Source organism: Haliotis cracherodii, unplaced genomic scaffold (genome assembly GCF_022045235.1).
Source record: "Haliotis cracherodii isolate W230 unplaced genomic scaffold, xgHalCrac1.p SCAF_11, whole genome shotgun sequence".
NCBI classification, from domain to species: Eukaryota; Metazoa; Mollusca; class Gastropoda; order Lepetellida; family Haliotidae; genus Haliotis; species Haliotis cracherodii.
Window position 1 is genome coordinate 30,533,840 of NW_027266266.1, and position 22,004 is coordinate 30,555,843.

Consider the following 22,004-nt stretch of genomic DNA (forward strand, 5'->3'; position numbering starts at 1 on the left):
CTGTCTGTCTGTCTGTAATCATTTCCTTTTCCGGGGCAGAACTCGAAAAACCATTCAGTATATTTGATCGAAACTTGAAAGATGTATCAGTCGCATGCTGAAGTGGTGCCTTTTTCTATTTTGTAAGTATTAAAAAAAGTATTTTTGAAAATCTTTATGGAAAGAAGTTGGACAAGGACACGATTGCTTGTAATTTGTCATTGGTTTGCATAGAAAAACCCCACAGAAACACACTTGTGTTACTTTCGATTTCATATGGATGCGACCATGGTGGATCTTTTGAGCATTCGACTCATACGTAATGAATTGCACATTTACTGCCGGGGGGGGGGGGGGGGGGTCTTTCTGGTGACTCTTCTAATGAATGAAGACAATGAAATTGTTTTCCCTCAAACCTTCATAACCGCGTAGTCTTTCTTGAATAATTGTATTAGAGAAAGATAATGTTGTGACTGAAAACGGGTAAAACATTTGATTCCAATGTCATATTTCTCCTGTCTTCAGACACTAACAAGAAGTCGAGCCTAGCTTGTTGTCTTGGATTTTGTTTCCACCATTGAAGTTTCTGTAGTAAATTATGTAGTTCTCTCCACATATCTATCATACTTAGATTTCGCGTACAGTAGAGCTCATCTCAACATCCAGATCAATACCATAGATTTTATTTGTTGTTTAACGTCGCCCTCAGCAATATTCCATCTATATGACGGCGGTCTGTAAAAAATCGAGTCTGGACCATCTTATAAGTGATTCAGGCTCATAAGTTGTGATATAATGTTCCCAAAGTTCTGTAACCTGCATACGTTTATAGGCAGCCTCAACTGGCTCATCAAAAACAAAAGTAAGATCACGCAAGAGCAGCGACAGTGTTTGATTGCTTGACAACAAAAGCTTTTTTAGAAGTACTATCTGGAATACGACCAATGCGCTTCCTTCCTGAAACCACCACTCTGATCCCGTCCTCAGAGTCAATTCTGTTGCCTGCCATTGCCGAGAAATATTCCGAACAACTGACCGTATAAATCATATATAACACATTGAAAGTGAAAACTTTGAATGCACTCCAGCATAAAGGAAATCAAAAGCGAAAAAAGAACCCCCCAAAAAGGAACACCCATAAACAATCACATGTGCTCTATGGCACTGAACAACTTGCTGACAAGCAAAAGACGTCAGTACTTGACGGCAGGCAAGGCTGAACTCCTCCGCCACTAAAGAGCACGTCTTTAAACAGCTCTCGGACCATCTGCAAAGGAAACTCGAACTGAACATGGCATGACGCCAGTGGTGCAATTACCTGACGTTTCTCCGTGTCCACTCTATTCTTACATGATTGTGATTAGCAGTCATAGTGACGTCAGGATGCATCTACAGCCGCCTGTGTAAATAACAATATTGTCAAACATTGTTGTGGCAATATATTAATCTCGACGGCACATATGATAATTGTAGGACTTTTTTTAATTGCGTATTTCATCCTCTTTACCAAGATATTTACAATAAAAAATCATCTCTTGTTCCACCACTCGGAATCAGAATCCAGTCTGCTATGTTTGCTTCAAATATTAAACTGCAACATATTGCTCCCTCTCAACTGTTTTCATCACCTCCTTGGCAAATGGTAAGGCCAGAGGTAGATCTCACATTAACCAAATTAAAAAAATCTGAAACAAATCAACTAATTTATCAACAATAAAATAATGAATTAAGGAGCATTTATGATACTTACAAATGCATATTTACAGATGGATCCAAGGATGGTGACGCTGTTGCAAGCGCCACTGTCATTGGATCGAGAACCATATCATCTAGATTACCGAATGACAGTTCCATTTTTACAGCAGAATCACAGGCAATATTAACTGCTCTCAAATATATAAATACTAAATCTAAACATAAACGGTTCATTATCCTTTCTGATTCACTTTCCTGTTTTCAGGCAATTAAGAATATATCTTGTCAACATCCACTTTTACGTGAAATTATAGAACTACATAATGATCTTGCTACTGGCAAGTACGACATCGTCTTTTGTTGGTTACCAAGCCATGATGGTATTACTGGTAATACAATGGCCGATGCTGCTGCTAAAGCAGCACTCAAGAAATCTCTGACACCACTTCTCATCCCATATAGTGATTATAAACCTATAATAAGATCTTACATCCGTGATCTGATGCAAAAGAAGTGGGACACCCAAGTAGGTATGAATAAATTACACGAAATTAAACCAAATATCGGTTACACCTACTTGGGTTGTCAGTCCAGATTTGAAGAGGTCATAATACGACGATGTCGTATTGGCCATAGCAGGTATAGAAATGAATATTTATTGAAAGGTGAGGATCCTCCATTTTGTATCCATTGTGATGAAAGAATCACTGTCAAACATGTCCTGCTTGACTATTGATTTTTCCCTCACAAGTGTCATCTATAAAGTATCTTTTTATTCAAATACATGCTCATTTAATCATCGGTTGTTTAAAGGAAATAGAATTAATTAATAAATTTTGATGTACAAAGATATATATTTTATGAATTGGTAGTATGTGATAATTAACTGAGATTGTCAGTGGCTATATTCTCGAAGGGGGTTGAAGTAGCGTAAAATCATTGTCCCCCTGAGAGGATATGTAAGCCCATATAAATCAAAGTAACTTTATATCTGCCAATGTTTTAATCGTAGTATATTTGTTGGTTTTAAATCTCCGGCTAAACCCTGCCAGTGGTCGCCAGTGACTAAAGGAATGGAGTAAATCCTGCTGGGGTCCATTCAGGTAGCAAAGGTACTGTAAGTCCCCATGGTCCTCAGTATGGTGACCTCACTTTAGTTGCTGGTGATATAAAGCCCAATTATATCTATTGTAATGTTATGAATTGTCATATTTTATGGTTATGTACTAGTTTTAAACATATATCTGTGATAATCTAGTTGTTTTACTGTCCTTCGTCGACAGAATTTTATACAGTTTACATATATATTATTAAAGTCAAATTTTGTCTCGTCAGGATATGGCTGCAATATTGCCGATGTGACGTTAAATATTAACTCACTCATTCACTCTTTAGTGATGTTTGTATATCAAGTTATCCACCTGCCATCCTTGAGGCGTCAGTGCCATAGAATTTGAAAATGGTACTTACATATTTCTGAATATACCCGAATTATGAATTTGTTACTTGACAATCATTACCAACATGCAAAGTTAGGTAATGCAAGCATTAATACTCGTCAACATCTTCTAGACCTGTGATGATCCGAGGAAAAATAGGTCTTCAGCAACCCATGCCGTAAAAGGCGTCTATACTTGCCGTAAGAGGCGACATACGGGATCGGGTGGTCAGGATCGCTGACTTGGTTGATGTATGTGATCGTATCCCATTTGAGTCGATCAATGCTCATAATGTTAAACACTGGATTGCCTGGCCCAGACTAGATAATTTACAGACCGCATTCTGCAATATTGCAGTGTCAGGCGTCAAACAACAAACAAACAAATCCATCGAGAGAGCTTGACCTTTGTTCTTCTAATATTTGACTACTGTTCTCTTGTTAACGATGACACTTCAAACACCACAGGTTGCGGATTTGAAGCCATTCCCACAGAACCTTTCAAGTTTAGGTTTCGCATTTCGGGGAATCGATGGTTTCCAAAAGATTGCCCTACCAATCACATTTACAACAAACGCCACTGTGGTTGTATTCCGGAAAATCTAGGTAAGTACCTGAATTTTTTTATTTATGTGTGAATAAGCAGTATACTAAATGTGTTCACCAGTACTTAATGCCCATCAATAACTTTCTTTATTTGCATCCATTAAAAGAGTATTGTATTATACGTGCAAACGTGTTAGGTTTGTGTAAAAGTGAAGAAAATACCTTCTTGTGAAAAACGTCCGAGAGCTTGTACGAGCTTGTACGAGCAGGATGTGCCGGATCGGAGGTAATGCCGAGAGGTCGAACATCACTCGCCTCTTGGAATATCCGTTCGTCTTTGTTCTTGTAATACCAGAGGAGGTATTCCGCTCATCGTGTACTTGTTTGTAGATCGTTTAGAATGTTCATATGTTTCGCTAAATTGATACCGATATTGTCCTTCCTTTACTACAAAAAATACTTTGCCGTCTATGTGTTTGTAGGATTAAGGAAGTTACAATATTCTGAAGACAAAACAAACTTTGCAATGTCGAACTGGTTATGATTATATTTATCGCGATAAATGTTGTAATATATATCGTTTTGGTAAGGCCTCGTTCCATGTTATATTTTGGTACAAAGCTTAATTATGTTATGTGAATAAAGGAATTAAAGATAATGCTACCTTTTCATTAGTATGGCATGAGGGACCTCAATTTCAAGTTAGATCCTAATTTTCGCTTCTGCTAAATAAAGATCTGAGGACATCTCTTTGCGGGTCATGTTAGAACGACCTTTTATCTGACTAATCAGAGCAAGTGTTATGACATAAATTGTAATAACGTAGTAAATTGTAAAAAACTGCGGTAAATTGTAATAACATTGCGGTAAAATGTAATACTGCGGTAAATTGTAATACATACTGCGGCACATTGTAATAGAAAATGCGGCAAATTGTAATAACCAGTGCGGTAAATTGTAATAAAAGAGTATTGCATGAAGTTTAAAATGTGCGACTAAGCTGTTTTGAAATCAAAGTCCGGACTTTGAAACAACAGATTATCAATACTAAAGTACATTAAATACTTGATATTTGTATTTTCTCAGAACAGAATTCGTATTCCAGTGTTTCTTTGACCTTAACATGATCAAATCCATGCGTGTTTAAGGAACTAAAAAAAGCGATTATGCTACAATTTCTGTCATTCCTGTTGAGAGGCTGGTGTGGCAAATTGATACAAACTGCGGCAAATTGTTATGCCAAGTGCTGTAAATTGTAATAACAGCTGATTTCTGATTTCAAACTGATTTTAAGTTCCAGTGTTTGTTCGACCTTAACAAGATCAATTCCAAACTCTAGCATGTTTAAGGAAATCAAGAAAAAGCGATTTTGCTTCAATTTCTGTCATTCCTATTGAAAGACAGGTGCGGCAAATTGTAATGCCAAGTGCGATAAATTGTAATAACATCTCTTAATCCTTCCAATTTCAAACTGAAATCGAGTTCAAGTGTTTCTTCGACCTTAAAATTATCAATTCCAACCCCCAGCATGTTTCATTACATAAAAGATATTTTGTTTCAATCTCCAGTGTCAGAGGCAGGTGCGGCAACTTGTAAATAAAACTGTATTGAAAATTTCATGTCTGTTGTTTAATATCATTTTTATCATTCTGTTGGGGGAAAAGTCCATTTTTTGAAATGCCAGTACGGTGAATTGTCCGAGTGGGGAAATGTCCTCCACTCGTGATCAACTCATCATAATTAATCAAAGATATCTATATACCGGAAGAGACTTTTTTTTTATCCATACCGGTCCTTAACGACAGAGATCAACATAGATAACTAATATACTCTCAAATCTACCTAACACTGCCCTCTCCTACCATTCGTTAATACATTTATGAAAACAGAAGTAATAATATGAACACGCTTTTGCAATACACATTCAAGAACGTTGCAATTATTATCTGTTTAATAAAATGAGCTTTTAGTGATACCATATACAATTATGTATGTTCTCCCCTTACCATATGACTTGGAGTTGATAATTCTACGCGTAAGAAACGCTTGCATGCCGACAAATGAATCACCTCAATTTCTTTTTTAAATATGTCTCATTTGGCAGGGCTTGAATTGCTGACAATGTCCTGAATAAACCACACATAACATTTTTTGTTTGGAACGTGGCATTTGCAACATGCTTATTCAATGACAAAGTTTAAGAAAATATTATTGCAAGGTACGAATATAATGTAACTTATTCTATTTGTGTGTTATAATTAAGTTCATTAATAAACAACGAGAACAATAGTGGGATAAGAATGCTCCCTCCTCTAGATTTTATAACATGATTTTCTGTTAACCATGTTTAATAATACTGCTAGTTTCTAACTTCTAGCACTAGCACAGAGGCAACCTTTTGCTATATGAATGATGTGAGTTTTTTTCACATTGATTTTTTAATTAAACTGAACGTTGCAATCATTCAACTGAACCATACATCATACCCATCGGTCTTCTGATATTATCTTATGGAATTATGTGTTACTGAAAACAGAAGTAACTGATACAACACTTCCGCTAGTTTAATATGAAATGAAATATATAACGTCATCAAGATACTAATGTGGCTAATCCCAAAACAGGGTCAACATTCTATGTGCTACTTGTCAGACGCACGCATTGCCGAACACCGAAAAAGCCACTCTTGCAATATTCCTTATTCTTGTAAAATCATCTGAAATAATGACACGCTTTATCATTAAACTATGTGCCCCGCATCAAGAAAAATAGTGATACATTGGATTGGATGACCCAAATACGTAAAATGCATTTATCTTCCACTGATGCATTAATATTTTACACTTAGAAATTTCATTTGTCATGCTACATTCACATGTACATCGTTTTTATACGATTGGTACAAACGTGTATTGAAATATTGTATAAACGATAATGCATAATCATTGGTGTGTTCATTAGTGACCAAATGAAATAATACGTTTGTTCATGTATATGGACAGTGTGAATGTCATGCATCACCATACCAGAACAGAGTATTAGATTATGGATTAACATTAAGGACACTTTTCAAAATCAGAAAATGTACCACTACCATACAACGTAGCGGGAGACAATGACATCTGATCTTGATCAAAACTGTTATAAATGCAACGAGTAAGTGTATGTTTTAGATTCTTTCCATGAAACGTACATATATATGCATATGCTATTTCAAGAATTATTTATATAAGCACCTGATCTAAATATTGTAGTGTCATTAACATTTCCATCTGTTAGAGCAGAACATGGTCACACTGATTGTCACCACTATTGCCTTTAACGCCCATTTGATTGCTAGATAATCCTGATATTCTCTGGCGTTTACGTTTAGTAATTACAATATTCGCGAAACCCTCGATTCTGTCCTCAAATACTTAGGCTTATCCGACAGTAAAACTGCCATCAGGGTATATTAAAGCTAGAATTTGTATGTAACCACCAACTGTTTTAACCGTTACGTCTTCATCATTAACGAACAATGACAAGACAACGGCGGCATATTTTCACCCCGAATGACGGAACCTGGATCACTACCATTGTATCCAGTGCTCGTTGCTCAAGTGGTAAAACGGATTAGTCCCGATCATACCGCATCTGTCAGATACCTTATGAGACTTATTGATCCTACTTCTCATTTTGGATGATTTTAGTTCAAAGTTAATTTTGTATTAAACTCACGTTTTATTTGATCATATAAAACAGTATTGATCACGTTACCAAGCTCTATATTAGGAAATTTTAAATAACCATATTGCATAACTAATTCTGATGTCTAATTCTGAGTAATTTGTATTTGTTCATGACATTAAATGTTGATTTCTTATTTTTTTTAAATTATAAATTAATAACTTGCAAACGTCAAAATTTATACCAAAACAATGAGTTTATTTTCTCAATTTGTGAGTAAAGCATGTGTCAATATTGCCACTTATTAGATTCATCCAATCTTGTTCTGGCTGTAGCGGTGATGTTGAAAGTAAACCTGGGACTTCCTTATCTGTGATATGACAACATCAACTATCTGCATACCTGCACAGATGGAAAATCTTTGATTAGTTAATCTCTATACGGGTAGAAAAAAACATATATATATATAACGCTATTGTGCCAGAGTAGTGACATTATTTTACCGATTAACTTCAGGCGAACGTCTTAATTTATATCATATTAAATATTCAGTTTATAAATGAATCAATGAGCTTAACGCGCTTTTAACAATATTTCAACTATATCACGTTAAAGTCTATTATAAGTCTACCAGAACTGGTCCATTACCACAGCATGTCAAAGTCATGTTTTGAAAGCCATCTCTACCCTACTGTCTAACAACTGGAAACTGGGAATTAGGAACTATTATATACCAGCAAAAGTTTGTGTCAATCCTTCAATAAATAAATGTTATACCTCATGTCCAGTACAAATGTAGATATTTTAAAGAATCTTGCAATGTATATAAGGCTGCAGAACTAAGAAGAGCTGTGATGAAACCAAATAACACTGTCTCTGTTGTAACAGTATGTGATATAGGCTACTAAGCCAACATACATATTTATATATGGTATCACTAAAAGCTCAGATTATTAAACAAATAAAAACTGCTTCGAACTTGAATGTGTATTTGAAATAGAACTTATTCATAAACTTTGATGTAGTTACTGTATTGTTTGAAAAAATTGGTCGTGCTAATTAATTACTTAGATTGTTAGTGGCTGTACCCTCGAGGGGGGTTGAAGTAGCGTAAAAGTATTGTCCCCCTAAGAGGGTATGTAAGTCCCATAGCATTCGAAGTATTTTTATGCATGCCCAGCTTTTAAACATAGAATATTCGTCATTTTAATCTTTGGCTTAATTGGTACACTGTTGCCATTGACTGAAGGGATGATATAAGTCCTGCCGGGGTCTATGCAGCATGCAAAGGCACTGCAAGTCCCCATGGTCCATAGTACTGACGATCTCTAGCCCATTTTTATATTGTATTGTTCACGAATACAATTTATATTTTATATATTCTCAACTAGTTTTAAATTGACTCTGTAATATTCTAGTTATTGTACTGTCCACCATTGAGAGCTTTTTAAATTGTATAAATATATGTTTTATTAATGTACTTCTCGTCACGATATGGCTGAAATACTGCCGATGTGACGTTAAATCTTAACTCACTCACTCACTGAATGTGTATTTAAGCGTGTTTATATTATTACCTCTGTTTTCACAAATGTATTTACGAATGGTAATTTGCAATGTTAGGTTCAAGATTTGAGTGAGTGAGTGAGTTAATATTTAACGTCACATCGGCAATATTTCAGCCATACCGTGACGAGAAGTTATACATTAAATATACATATATTTAGACTTTATAAAACCTGTTACCAAAGGACAGTATGCTAACTAGAATATCACAGATAAGATTTAAAACTAGTTTAGGAACATCTAAAATCAACAAAAATAAGTTAACAACACAATATAAAAATGGGCTAGAGATCGTCAGTAACTAAAGGGAGATCACCATACCAGGGACCATGGGGACTTACAGTACATTTGCTTCCTGCATGGACCCTGGCAGGATTTATATCAACCCTTCAGTCACTGGCGATAGTTTACCAGTTAAGCCTTATATTAAAATGACAAAAATACAACGTTTTAAGATTCTGGCATGCATAAAAATACTTTGAATGATGCGGGACTTACATACCCTCTTAGGGGGGCATTATTTTACGCTACTTCAACTCCCCTCGAGGGTACAGCCACTAACCATCTCAGTTATGAATTTGCACAACCAATTTATAAAATAAAACATTAATACATTCAAATTTTATGAACAAGTTCAATTTCTTTAAACAAACAACATAATATTAAACGAGAATTAACATAATTAAAAAGGTCCTTAATTGTTTTAACATTGAAATATTTATCCCTTGTGATGGAAAAATCAATACAGTCAAGCAGGACATTCTTGACCGTGATTCTTTCATCACAAGGGATAAAAAACGGAAGATCCTCACCTTCTAACAAATATTCATGTGTATATCTTGAATGGTCAATACGGCATCGCCGCATAATGACCTCTTCAAATCTGGACTGACAGCCCAAGTAGGTGTAACCGATATTTGGTTTAATTTCATGTAATTTATTGATACCTACCTGGGTGTCCCACTTCTTTTGCATCAGATCTCAGATGTAACATCTGATGAGAGGTTTCATATCAGTGTATGGGATACAAAGTGGTGTCACAGGTTTTCTGAGTGCTGCTTTTGCAGCAGCATCTGCCATTGTGTTCCCAGTGATTCCAACATGGCTGGGTAACCAACAGAAAACGATGTCGCATTGGCCAGTGGCAAGATCATTCAACAATTCAACAATTTCTATTATAAGTGGATGTGTGTCTGACATGTTTTTAATAGCCTGAAGGCAAGAAAGAGAATCTGAAAATTTATGAACTGGTTATGGTTAGATTGTCTGTTGATGTATTTAAGTGCTGTTGAAATAGCATTTGCTTCTGCTGTAACAAATGAACAGTTTTCTGGTAATCGGGATGAGATAAACCTGGATCCAATGACACTGGCGCTGGCAACAGCGTCACCATCTTTGGATCCATCTGTAAATATAGATTTGTAAGTATCATATGTGCTTCGTAATTCGTTATATTGTTGTTGATAGATTAGTTGGTTTGTGGTAGATTTCTTTAGTTTAGTTAATGTAAGGTCCACCTGTGGCTTCACAAACTGCCAGGGTGGAGAAGAGAAAAGCAGAGTGGGGGCAATGTTTTCAAGATTTAATTTCGCAGCAGAGAGGTGAGATTGTATTTTTATTCCAAGAGGTGGAATAAGAGATGATTTCGTTTGGTAGAGATTTTTATGAAGTGGATTAAAAACACAGTCATAAGCTGGATTGGATTTCGAAGAACGTAATTTAGATATTTATTGCAAAGATAATTTAATGTGACGTTGATGAAGGGACGGCTCATCAGCCTCCACATACAGACTTTGTATTGGTGAAGTTCGGAAGGTTCCAAGGCAAAGCCTCAGGCCTTGATGGTGAATAGGATCTAGAATTTTTAAATTGCTTTTACAAGCTCCACCATAAATGATGGAGCCATAATCTAGTTTGGAGCGGATAAGTGCTCTGTATAGTTGCAGGAGGGTTTTCTGATCTCCTCCCCACTTAGAGTCTGAGACAACTTTTAGTAAGACCAGGGCTTTCAGATATTTATTCTTCAAATATTTAATGTGAGGCAGAAAAGTCAAATGATGATCAAGATTTGAGAGTATATTAGACATCACCTTGTAGATCACATGTAGATCTCTGTCGTTAATGACCGGTATGGATAGAAAACAAATTTCTCTTCCAGTTAATAGATATCTTTGCTTAATTATGGTGTGTTGATCACGAGTGGAGGACATTTCCCCACCCGGACAATTCACCATACTGGCATTCCAACAAATGGGCTTTTCCCCACACTGAATAATAAAAATGATGTTAAACAACAGACATGTAATTTTCAATACAGTTATATTTACAAGTTGCCGCACCTGCCGCTTAACAGAGATGACACTGGAGATTGGAACAAAATGACTTTATTTATTTCATTAAACATGCTGGAGGTTGGACTTGATCCTGTTAAGGTCGAACAAGCACTGGAACTCGAATTCAGATTGAAATCGAAATGATTAAGAGAAGTTATTACAATTTGCCGCACATGTTATAACAATTTGCCGCAGTTTGTTACATTCTGCCGCTCTAACCTCTCAACAGGAATGATAGAAACTGAAACAAAATCGCTTTTTTATTTCCTTAAACAAACTGGAGGTTAGACTTGATCATGTTAAGGTCGAAGAAACACTGGAACTCGAATTCTGTTCTGAGTAAATACAAATGTTTCGAAGCGTAGTCGGCAATTGTCGAGTTCTTGTTAGTCATTCTATTGGTCAAAGTTCGGGAAAGGTCGGTCTGACGTGACCTGTAATGGGATGTCCAGAGATCTTTGTTTAGCGGTAGTGAGAACTGAGATCTGATTTTAATGAGATTGATGTGGCCTGATCTTTCGATTGAGAGTTCGAATCCTAGATTCGCTCTGTTTGTGTTAATCTTTAAATAACATCACCCGTGACAATCTTAGAAGTGCGATTGCGATTTTAAATCCACACGAATCTTGCTCTGATATATTTTTCTTTTCTTTCGCTCTTTCCGAGACGATATGCTACTTTCTTAATGCAAATTTCCTGCTTGTTGTAGTATGTGTCAGTGAACTTTTTCCAAGGCTGATTAAAATTATACATCGTGATGAATGTCATCTTGTGATGATATGGTTTTATCTTGTCACATTGCCAATATGATAGCAAAATGAAGTATCCCATTTCGTTGGACTTTAAATTTGTGACATGTAATATGTGTGACTTTAAGTGAAAATAGTATATCACACTTGTGTGTGTGTGTGTGTATATATATATATATATATATATATATATATATATATATATATATATATATATATATATATATATATATATATATATATTCTTGAAAAGCACATGCGTGAAACCGGTTGAGTAAATTATACAGCTCATCTTTGGACTTAAATATGTATATATAATATTAAGTTATGTGCATTAGACTACAGCTATTTTCCCTGTTGTGTCACCTCCAACCACGGCTGACTGCATTTGTATCTCTGAACAAAAGGTGAGGGCACAGTGAGGTGATGTCGCGCTGACACCAACTGCATGCAATCATTTATGCAGTACAGCCATGACAAGTTAGCAATAGACAAATCACATCATTTTGAATAACACTGTAAGGAATAGTTGTACTTGTAGGGAAACATATTTCATGCTACGGTTTAATCTAGGTTACAAAAAATAATTTTACAGATGCATAAAGAAAATAGCCTGTCTTAAATCTTAACCGTATCTCGTTAGCACTTACTTATTTTCTGTGGACGGGTTCTTCATAAGTGACATGAAACTGATACATACCTCGATGACACTTTGAACACATATTGAAATTATTTGGACCTTATTTCCTGAAGATCTATGTCACCTTAGCTGGAGGTTCATGAACAATTATGACCATCGTATTGTACATACTGATGTCATACCCAACTAATCGCGTACTACAAGCTATTAATATGCACGACATGAACAAAGTAAATATCAATCAACCTGAGTTGCAGGTCATTATATGGTATTTGTCTGATTTGATTGAACATTCTGCACAAGTACACCTTATGGAGAAACATTTTAGCGAAAAGACATGTAGGCATGATGTTTCGAATCGCACGGTAAAAGAGGAAATTCCTTTGCATTAGAATCTCGATCTACTCGACAACCAGACTTCAAGACACCAGCTGCTACATCGTCAATCGCCGCTATTCCTACAACCACAGCAAAACCGGCTGTAACAGTTGATCAAAATACAACAGGTAAGCAAACACAGAAACTAAGAAGAGAGATAAGTATGTGCACAGTATTAATATACAATATAAATGAAGTAATAATAACAGGGATATATACATTTTGAATAACCTCTGTATTTGACAACTGTACATGTTTGTTTGTTTATTGTGTAACGCCACACTCAGCAATATTCGAGGTATATATGACGGCGGTCTGTAAATAATTGAGTATGGACCAGACAACCCAGTGATTGACATCATGAGCATCGATCCACTCAATTGGGATTACATGTAAAAGTCGGCAAGTGTTGCATGTTGTATGCAGAACCATGGATCCATAAAACATTAGGAAGAGAATAAGTCTTCTTGCTTGTCGTAAGAGGCAAGGGTGGTCTTTGACTTGCGTGATGCATATCATCGTATCCTAATTGGGTGGATCGATGTTTATGATTCCAATCACTGGATTGTCTGGTCCAGACTCGATTGTTTACAAACCGCTGTCACATAGCTGGAACATTGCTTAGCGCGGCGAAAAACAACAAACAAACGCAAGAACATGATCGTGTGCAAATGTCACATATTTTATTAACATGTCTACCGATGTGACTTTTAATTTAAACTCACTCACTTGAGTGTACTAGCATATACCTGGGGTTGCAAGTTGGATGCACACTCATCAAACACAGTACTTGCGCTGCGCCGATGTGCACAATGCACGTGCGCAGGCTTTGAGAGAATTTACACTTCTGGCTGTCAGGATGAATACCACGGTTTTGAAACTGACGATATTAGAAGACCGGTACTGCATTTATAGGAAGTGGATGAAGAAAAGAGCTATATATCTTTTGAAATACATTCTTCACAATAACGGGTAAGTGATATAATTGTATGATTCAATAACAAGTATTGATGTACCTGGTAATGGGAATAAATCCTAACTAGTGAGTGAGTGAAATATTAGTCACATCGGCAATATTTCAGCCATATCGAACAAGTTATGGCATATGTAAAAAGAACTGTCGTCAAAGGACAGTACAACAACTGGCAATATATCACAGATTATAACTTTAAAGCTAGTTTTAGAACAATAAAACTATTGGATTATGACAGACGACATATCATAAAAACAGGCTATTGATCACGAACAACTTAAGTTAGGCCACTATACCAGGGACTATAGGGACTTACAGTACCTTTGATACCTGCATGGACCCCAGCAGGATTTATAACATCCCTTCAGTTATTGGTGATTATGGAGAAATTTAGATAAAATTAAAACAAAGAACCATTCTACGATTAAAAACCTAAAAACCTGGTATATATGAACAACTTTGAATTGTCTCTGGGGGACAATAATTTTACGCTCCTTCAACCCCGATCAAGGGTACAACCGCTAACAATCTCAGTTCATAATTATATATTACCAATTTATAAAATATATAACTTTCTACATAAAAAAATATTAATCAATTCAATTTCTTTTAAAAACCAATAATTAAATGAGAGTTTATGTTAAAAATATCCTTGAGTGATGAAACTTTGAAATAGTTATCCCTTGTGATGGAAAAATCAATACAGTCAAGCAGGACGTGCTTGACTGTGATTCTTTCATCACAAGGGATGCAGAATGGAGGATCTTCACCTTTTAAAATATATTCCTGAGCATTGGTCTCAGCTGTAAAAATAGAACTATTACCAGGAATTCTCGAAAACACCCTTTTAGATCCAATGACAGTGGCACTTGAAACTTTGCCACCATCCTTTGAACCATCGGTAAAAATAGAGCGATGAGAATCACATTTGGACCTTAATTGGGAATATTCTTGTTGATATACCAATGGGTTTGTGTCAGATTTGTTTAGGGTAGTTAGTGTTAGGTCTACCTCTGGTTTAACTAGTTGCCAAAGAGGTGTAGACAGTAGTCGGGAAGGTGAGATAATAGAAAGATCAATATTAGCTGCTGTAATATGTGGCTTAATTCTGAACCCTTGAGGAGGAACAAGTTTTGGTTTTGATTGAAATAATTTATCATACAGGGGATTAAATACACACTCATATGCTGGATTCGAAGGATTTGAGTATAACTTAGTGACATATTGTAATGAAAGTTTGAGTCGACGTTGTTTTAGAGAAGGCTCATCAGCCTCTACATATAAGCTATCAACTGGTGATGTTCTAAAGGCACCAAGACAAAGCCTCAGTCCTTGATGATGTACTGAATCTAATACTTTTTAGTTACTTTTACAGGCTCCGCCATATATGATGGAGCCATCATCGAGTTTGGAACGGATGAGAGATCGATATAAATGAAGTAGGGTTGTCTAATCCCCTCCCCATTTTGAATGAGAAACGACTTTCAACAAGTCAATTGCCTTCAGACATTTTGTCTTCAGATATTTTATGTGAGGTAAAAATGTTAAATGATTATCAAAAATAATACCCAAGAACTTGGCTTCCTTTAGAACTTTAATAGGAAAACCAGCCAAAAATAGCTCAGGGTCCTTATGCGGTTTATACTTGCGGCAAAAATGGATACAGTTTGTTTTGATTTTAGAAAACTTAAACCCATTCTCAAGTGACCATTTCTGAATTTTATTGAGGCATAATTGTAGCTGTCTCTCAATGGTGTGCATATTTTTACCACGACAAGATATATTAAAATCATCAACGAAAATGATCCATCCACTGTGTCACTTAAAACCTTTGAAAGACTATTGATTTTAATACTAAATAAAGTAACAGACAAAATACTTCCTTGAGGGACACCCTGCTCCTGATTATAATGTTCAGACAGGGTTGAACCCACTCGGACTTGAAATTGCCTGCCGGCTAAAAACTGTGATATAAAATGTGGTAAGCGGCCTCTCAGACCAAACTGGTGTAAATCTTTTAAAATGCCATGCTTCCAGGTAGTGTCGTAAGCTTTCTCAAGATCGAAAAATATTGACACTGCATGTTGTTTGTTGACAATAGCATTTTTTACAAACGATTCCAATCGTACTAAATGATCAATAGTACTTCGATTTTTGCGGAAACCACATTGAACATTTGTTAGTAGATTATTTGTTTCTAAGAACCAGACTAATCTATTATTTACCATTCGCTCAATGGTTTTACAGACACAACTGGTTAAAGATATAGGACGGTAATTTGAGGGATCTGTATGATCCCAACCAGGCTTTGGTATAGGGACTACAATGGCATCATGCCACGAAGGAGGAAAATTCCCCGATGTCCACATTTTGTCAAATATATCTAATAGTGTTTCTAGACATGATTTAGGCAAATGTTTCAGGAGCTGATAGTGAATATTATCAGTACCAGCTGCTGTATCATGAGCTTGCCCAAGGGCAGTATGTAGGTCATGAAAGGAAAACACTTCATTATAATCTTCCCCGTTATCAGAGTTAAAATTAACATTTTTTTTCCTGTTTTTTTTTTATATTTCATGAATTCAGGGACATAATTAGATGATGATGAATGTTTTGCCAATATTTCACCAAGTTTATTGGCAGTGTCTGATTTATCAGTTAATAACTGATCACCTTCCTTAAGATGGTGAACAGAAGACTTTGATCCTTTGCCTTTAATTTTTTGTATCATACTTTGGATATAGGAGTATGGGAATTTATTTTGGAGACGTAGTTTCTCCAAGATTGACGCTTATTTTGTTTATAAGCCCGCCTTTTGCATTTGTAATTTTTACTTGATCTAAATTATGAACTGTGGGATGTCGGTGGAAGTACTTTTCCGCTTTCTTCCTACACTTCCGTGCCTGTTTACATTCATAGGTAAACCACGGTTTGCGAATATGAGGATTTGCAGAGGACTTAGGAATTGTTTGATCAGCTATTTCATTGAGCTGATCTGAAAATAATTGAATCGGATCTTCAACATTATGAAAATGATGAGGGATTAATTTTGCAGTACACAATGTTTCATACAATGAAATGAATTCCTCAAGTAGTTTCCCTTTATTGTTTGTGGTAACAAGGTTGTGTCCATTCAGATCACCCACGATGATACATGGCTTGGGGAGCTGATCATAAAGATTTTGAAGATCAGATTGTCTAAGCAAAGTAGATGGAGGAATATACAAGGAACACAGAGTAAAGACAATGTTCAAAGTTAAACGAACATCAACAGCTTGAAGATTTGAATTGAGAGCAACAGGGCTGTGAATCACGTCCTGTCTAACCAAGATAGACGACCCTCCAGTTGCTTTGTCACCGGGGAGGGGGGGGGGGGGATGAATGATGACAGTTATACTGCCTAATATAAAATTTATCTGTATTTTTAAGGTATGTCTCTTGTAGACATAAAGCAGACGGTTTAAGATCATGTATCAATAATTGAATGTCATTAAAATTATTCCTAAGTCCTCTACAATTCCATTGGAGTAAAGTAGGTGAATGAATCATGGTGGTTCAATAGGCGATCTCTCACGCGAACGTGAGGAGTGAGAACTCCAATCAGTATGCTGTGGGAATGGAGTTACTTCCATATCCAGAGCACTATAAGAGTTGTGGATAGGCACCTCTGAAAGATCGAGATTCCTGGGTGATTTGTTTCTTTGTGACTTTTTCCTTTCATTTTTGTTCCAATGGAAAGATTCAGTTGCAGGTCGTTCAAGTACTAATTCAGGAGGAGTCTTGCTCTCTGCCTGAGATGTTGTAGGTGGTGCTAATGTATGAGCATTAGATTTGTCAAGCTCGATATCAGTTGCAGTTGCCACGGGTCGATCAGATTTGACCCAAGTCAGTTCTGTCTGACACGAGACAGATGAAGATTGAACTGGCTTAGAGATAGCAGTTAAGTAGTTAAATGTTGATTGAGGTGGTGACTGAGATTTAAAGAGTTGTCTAGCCTCTCCAAAGGTGACGTTTTATTCACATTTTATTTTCAGTATTTTTTTATTCATTTTGCCATACAGGGCAGAATTTAGAGGATGCCATATGTTTTCCATCATAGTTTGCACATTTGAGTGTTTGCTGGCAATCAGTACTGTCATGGTTGTCACCACAACGTTGACAAACAACGGAGCGAGTACATGACTTAGAGGCATGGCCAAAATGTTGACACCTATAGCATCGGAGTGGATTGGGGACATACACCTTCACTCCGATGTTGAGGTAACCAGCTTTGATTGACCGAGGTAATGAAGATCTACCAAATGTGAAAAGGTAGGTGTTAGTCTCTTCAATAGTTGAATCGTCCTTTTTTCTTGTGAAACGTTTCACAGAAGTCACTCCTTGATTTTCTAATTCATCTGCTATTTCTTGTTCTGACATGTCGGACAAGGAATGAGTCCTGTCACGAACAATGCCTCTGCAGGAGTTGAGTGTCCTGTGTTCGGTAACAACAACCTCAACATTGGCAAATTGACTTACTGATAATAGATTGAGGGATTGTTGTTTCCTTACACATTCAACAAGAAGGGAGGCAGAATGAAGTCGGGTCACATTTTTAACATCACCACAATAGCCATGGATTAGCAAATAGCAAACGGATTAAGTTTGATAGGTTGATGATCTTTAGCTTCGATCACGAGGAATCGAGCCCAGGAATAAAAATTTGCAACAGCCTCATCAGATGAGCTTGATTCTTAATGTCTACGCTTTGAACCAGAATGATTGTAAGCCATGGTGAAAGAAAAGTAACTGCTCCCCACCCACCATGGAGTGTCAACAAGGACACTGTTGTAGCACCTTAAGCGACTAAACTTTGAAATATTGATCCCTTGTAGTGACAAAATCAATACAGTCAAGCAGTACGTGTTCTCATCACAAGGGATACAAAACGGCGGATCCTCGCCTTTTAATAGCTATTCATTTGTATATCTTGAATGGCAACGACATCGTCGTATAATGACCTCATCAAATCTGGACTGACAACCCAAGAAGGTATAACTGATATTTGGTTTAATTTCATGTAATTTATTGATACCTACTTGGGTGTCCCACTTCTTTTGCATCAGATTTCGGATGTAACATCTAATCACTGGTTTATAATCACTGTATGGAATTTGAAGTGTTGTCACAGATTTGTTGAGTGTTACCAGTGTTACCAGTTCTAAGGACCATTTATTTATTTTATTTAGACATAATTGCAATTGACATAATTACCACGACAAGTTATGTTAAAATCGAATCATTTAAAACCTTAGAAAGACTAATTATTTTAATACTAAACAAAGTGACAGACAAAATACTGCCTTGTGGGACACCCTGATCCTGACTATAATGATCAGACAGGGTAGAACCCACACGAACTTGAAATTGTCCATCTGATAACAATTTGGATATAAATTGAGGCAAACGGGCTCGCCATCCAAAATCATGTAAATCTTTTAAAATACCATGTTTCCATGTAGTGTCATATGCTTTTTCTATATCGAAAAAGATAGACACTGCATGTTGCTTGTTAATAATGGCATTCTTAACGAATGACTCTAATCGAACCAAATGGTCAACAAAACTTCGATTTTTCCGAAATCCACACTGAATATTAGTAATTAAATTTTTAGATTCCAAGTACCACGTTAATCTATTGTTGACCATGCGTTCCATGGTTTTGCTGGTCAATGAAATTGGTCTATAATTTGAGGGATCGGTATGATCCCTTCCTGGTTTTGGTATGGGAAAACCTATGGCATCATGCCATGAAGGCGGAAAGTTGCTGAATAATAGTATTTGATCTGTTCATGGTGGCTCAATTGGAGATCGCGAGCGGGATGGGGGTCCACTCCCATGGACTGGGAGTGAAGGACTGACCTCCATCTCTAAGGGTTCAAACTGATTATGAACCTCCACAGGTGTTAACTGATTAGAAGGCACCTCCAAATGCTGGAGGGCCCTGGCCTTTTTTCAATTGTTTTTTTCTTCTTTGCAGACATGTGGGCTTCACCCTGTACTGATTCACTTAAAATATCTTGTTCAGATGACGGATCTACTGAAGGTTCTGGTGACACAATGTCTGTCTGTGGGGCTGATGTGGAAATATCTGGCAGAGACGGAACAAACTGTGTATGATCATCAAGGATGAGCTGTTCATCTACCCAAGATATCGATGTTTGACATGATGTCATGGTAGGTCTTGCAACAGGAACTGGAGAGGAAACTGCAGCTGTATATGTTAAAGTTGGATGTGTAGGAAGAGGTACCAACTTTTTAGCTTCGAAGTACGAAATATTGGTTGTGTGTTTAATTTTTGGAATTTTTGTTTCACGGTCGTATAAAGGACAGGATTTAGATGAGGCCAAATGTTCTCCGTTGCAGTTAGCACACTTGATGCTGTTGGAGCCCTCAGAGCCCTCATGAGCTCCACCACAACGGGAACATACTGTTTGGTTACGGCCAAACTTTGCCCCTTGATTTTATACTCTTTGGAATAGAAGAAAGAGCAAATGTAAATAGGTTAGTATTCAGTTTTATAATAGTACCATATCATCTTTCTTTTTGGTAAATCGCTTCACAGCAGTTATTCCTTGAGTTTGCAGCTCAGCTGCAATTTCCTCTTCACTCATGTCAGAAAGAGAACGAGCTCTGTCTCTGACTATCCCTCTGCAGGAGTTCAGTGTCTTGTGCACTGAGACAACAACTGGTGTATTCACAAACTGCTTCATTTCTAAGAGATTTTCAGATTGTTGTCTCCGTGCACATTCCACTAACAGTGAACCGCTGCGGAGGCGTGTTACATTCTTTACTTCGCCACAGACGCCTTTAATGCAAAAGGAGATGGCAAATGGGTTCAGTTTCAAGGGATTGTCATCAGAAGATGAAATCACAATGAACCGTGAATTGGCCATGAGTCAACACTTTCAGACGAGTGAGTGAGTGAGTCAATATTAAGCGTCACATCGGCAATATTACAGCCATACCAAGAAGTTATACATTAAATATACATATATTTATACTTTATAAAAAACCTGCCATCGAAGGACAGTATGATAACTAGAATATCACAGAAAAGGTTTAAAACTAGTTGAGGAATATCTAAAAGCAACAAACATAAGTTAACAACACAATATAAAAATGGGCTAGAGATCGTCAGTAACTAAAGGGAGATCACCATACCAGGCACCATGGGGACTTACAGTACCTTTGCTTCCTGCATGGACCCTGGCAGGATTTATATCAACCCTTCAGTCACTGACGATAGTTTAACAGTTAAGCCTAATGTTAAAAATGACAAAAATACTACGTTTTAAAATTCTGGCATGCATAGAAATACTGTGAATGATGCGGGACTTACATACCCTCTTAGGGGGACAATAATTTTACACTACTTCAACCCCCCTCGAGGGTACAGCCACTAACCATCTAAGTTAGGAATGTGCACTACCAATTTTTATAAAATAATACATTAATACATTCAAAATTTATGAACAAGTTCAATTTCTTTAAACAAACATAATATTAAACGAGAATTAACATCATTAAAAAGGTCCTGAATTGTTTTAACATTGAAATATTTATCCCTTGTGATGGAAAAATCAATACAGTCAAGCAGGACATGCTTGACCGTGATTCTTTCATCACAAGGGATGCAAAACGGAAGATCCTCACCTTTTAACAAATTTTCATGTGTATATCTCACATGGCCAATATGGCATCGTCACAAAATGACCTTCAAATCTGGACTGACAGCCCAAGTAGGTGTAACCGATATTTGGTTTAATTTTATGTAATTATTTATACCTACCTGGGTGTCCCACTTTTTTTTCTTCAGATGTCAGATGTAACATCTGATGAGACGTTTCATATCAGTGTATGGGATACAAAGTGGTGTCACAGATTTGTTGAGTGCTGCTTTAGCACCAGCATCGGCCATTGTGTTCCCAGTGATTCCAACATGGCTGGGTAACCGACAGAAAACGATGTCGCATTGGCCAGTGGCAAGATCATTCAA

General features: G+C 36.7%; 1 protein-coding gene across 1 annotated transcript in view; it reads left to right on the top strand.

The window, feature by feature from the left end:
* The window catches only part of LOC139455683 (uncharacterized), a 265,289-nt gene that overhangs the window by 54,017 nt on the left and 189,268 nt on the right, over nt 1–22,004 (top strand). The window contains exons 3-4 of the mRNA XM_071237234.1: nt 3,581–3,718; nt 13,008–13,121. Of these exons, the coding sequence (XP_071093335.1) occupies nt 3,581–3,718; nt 13,008–13,121 (252 nt within the window). The remainder of the gene's footprint in view (nt 1–3,580; nt 3,719–13,007; nt 13,122–22,004) is intronic.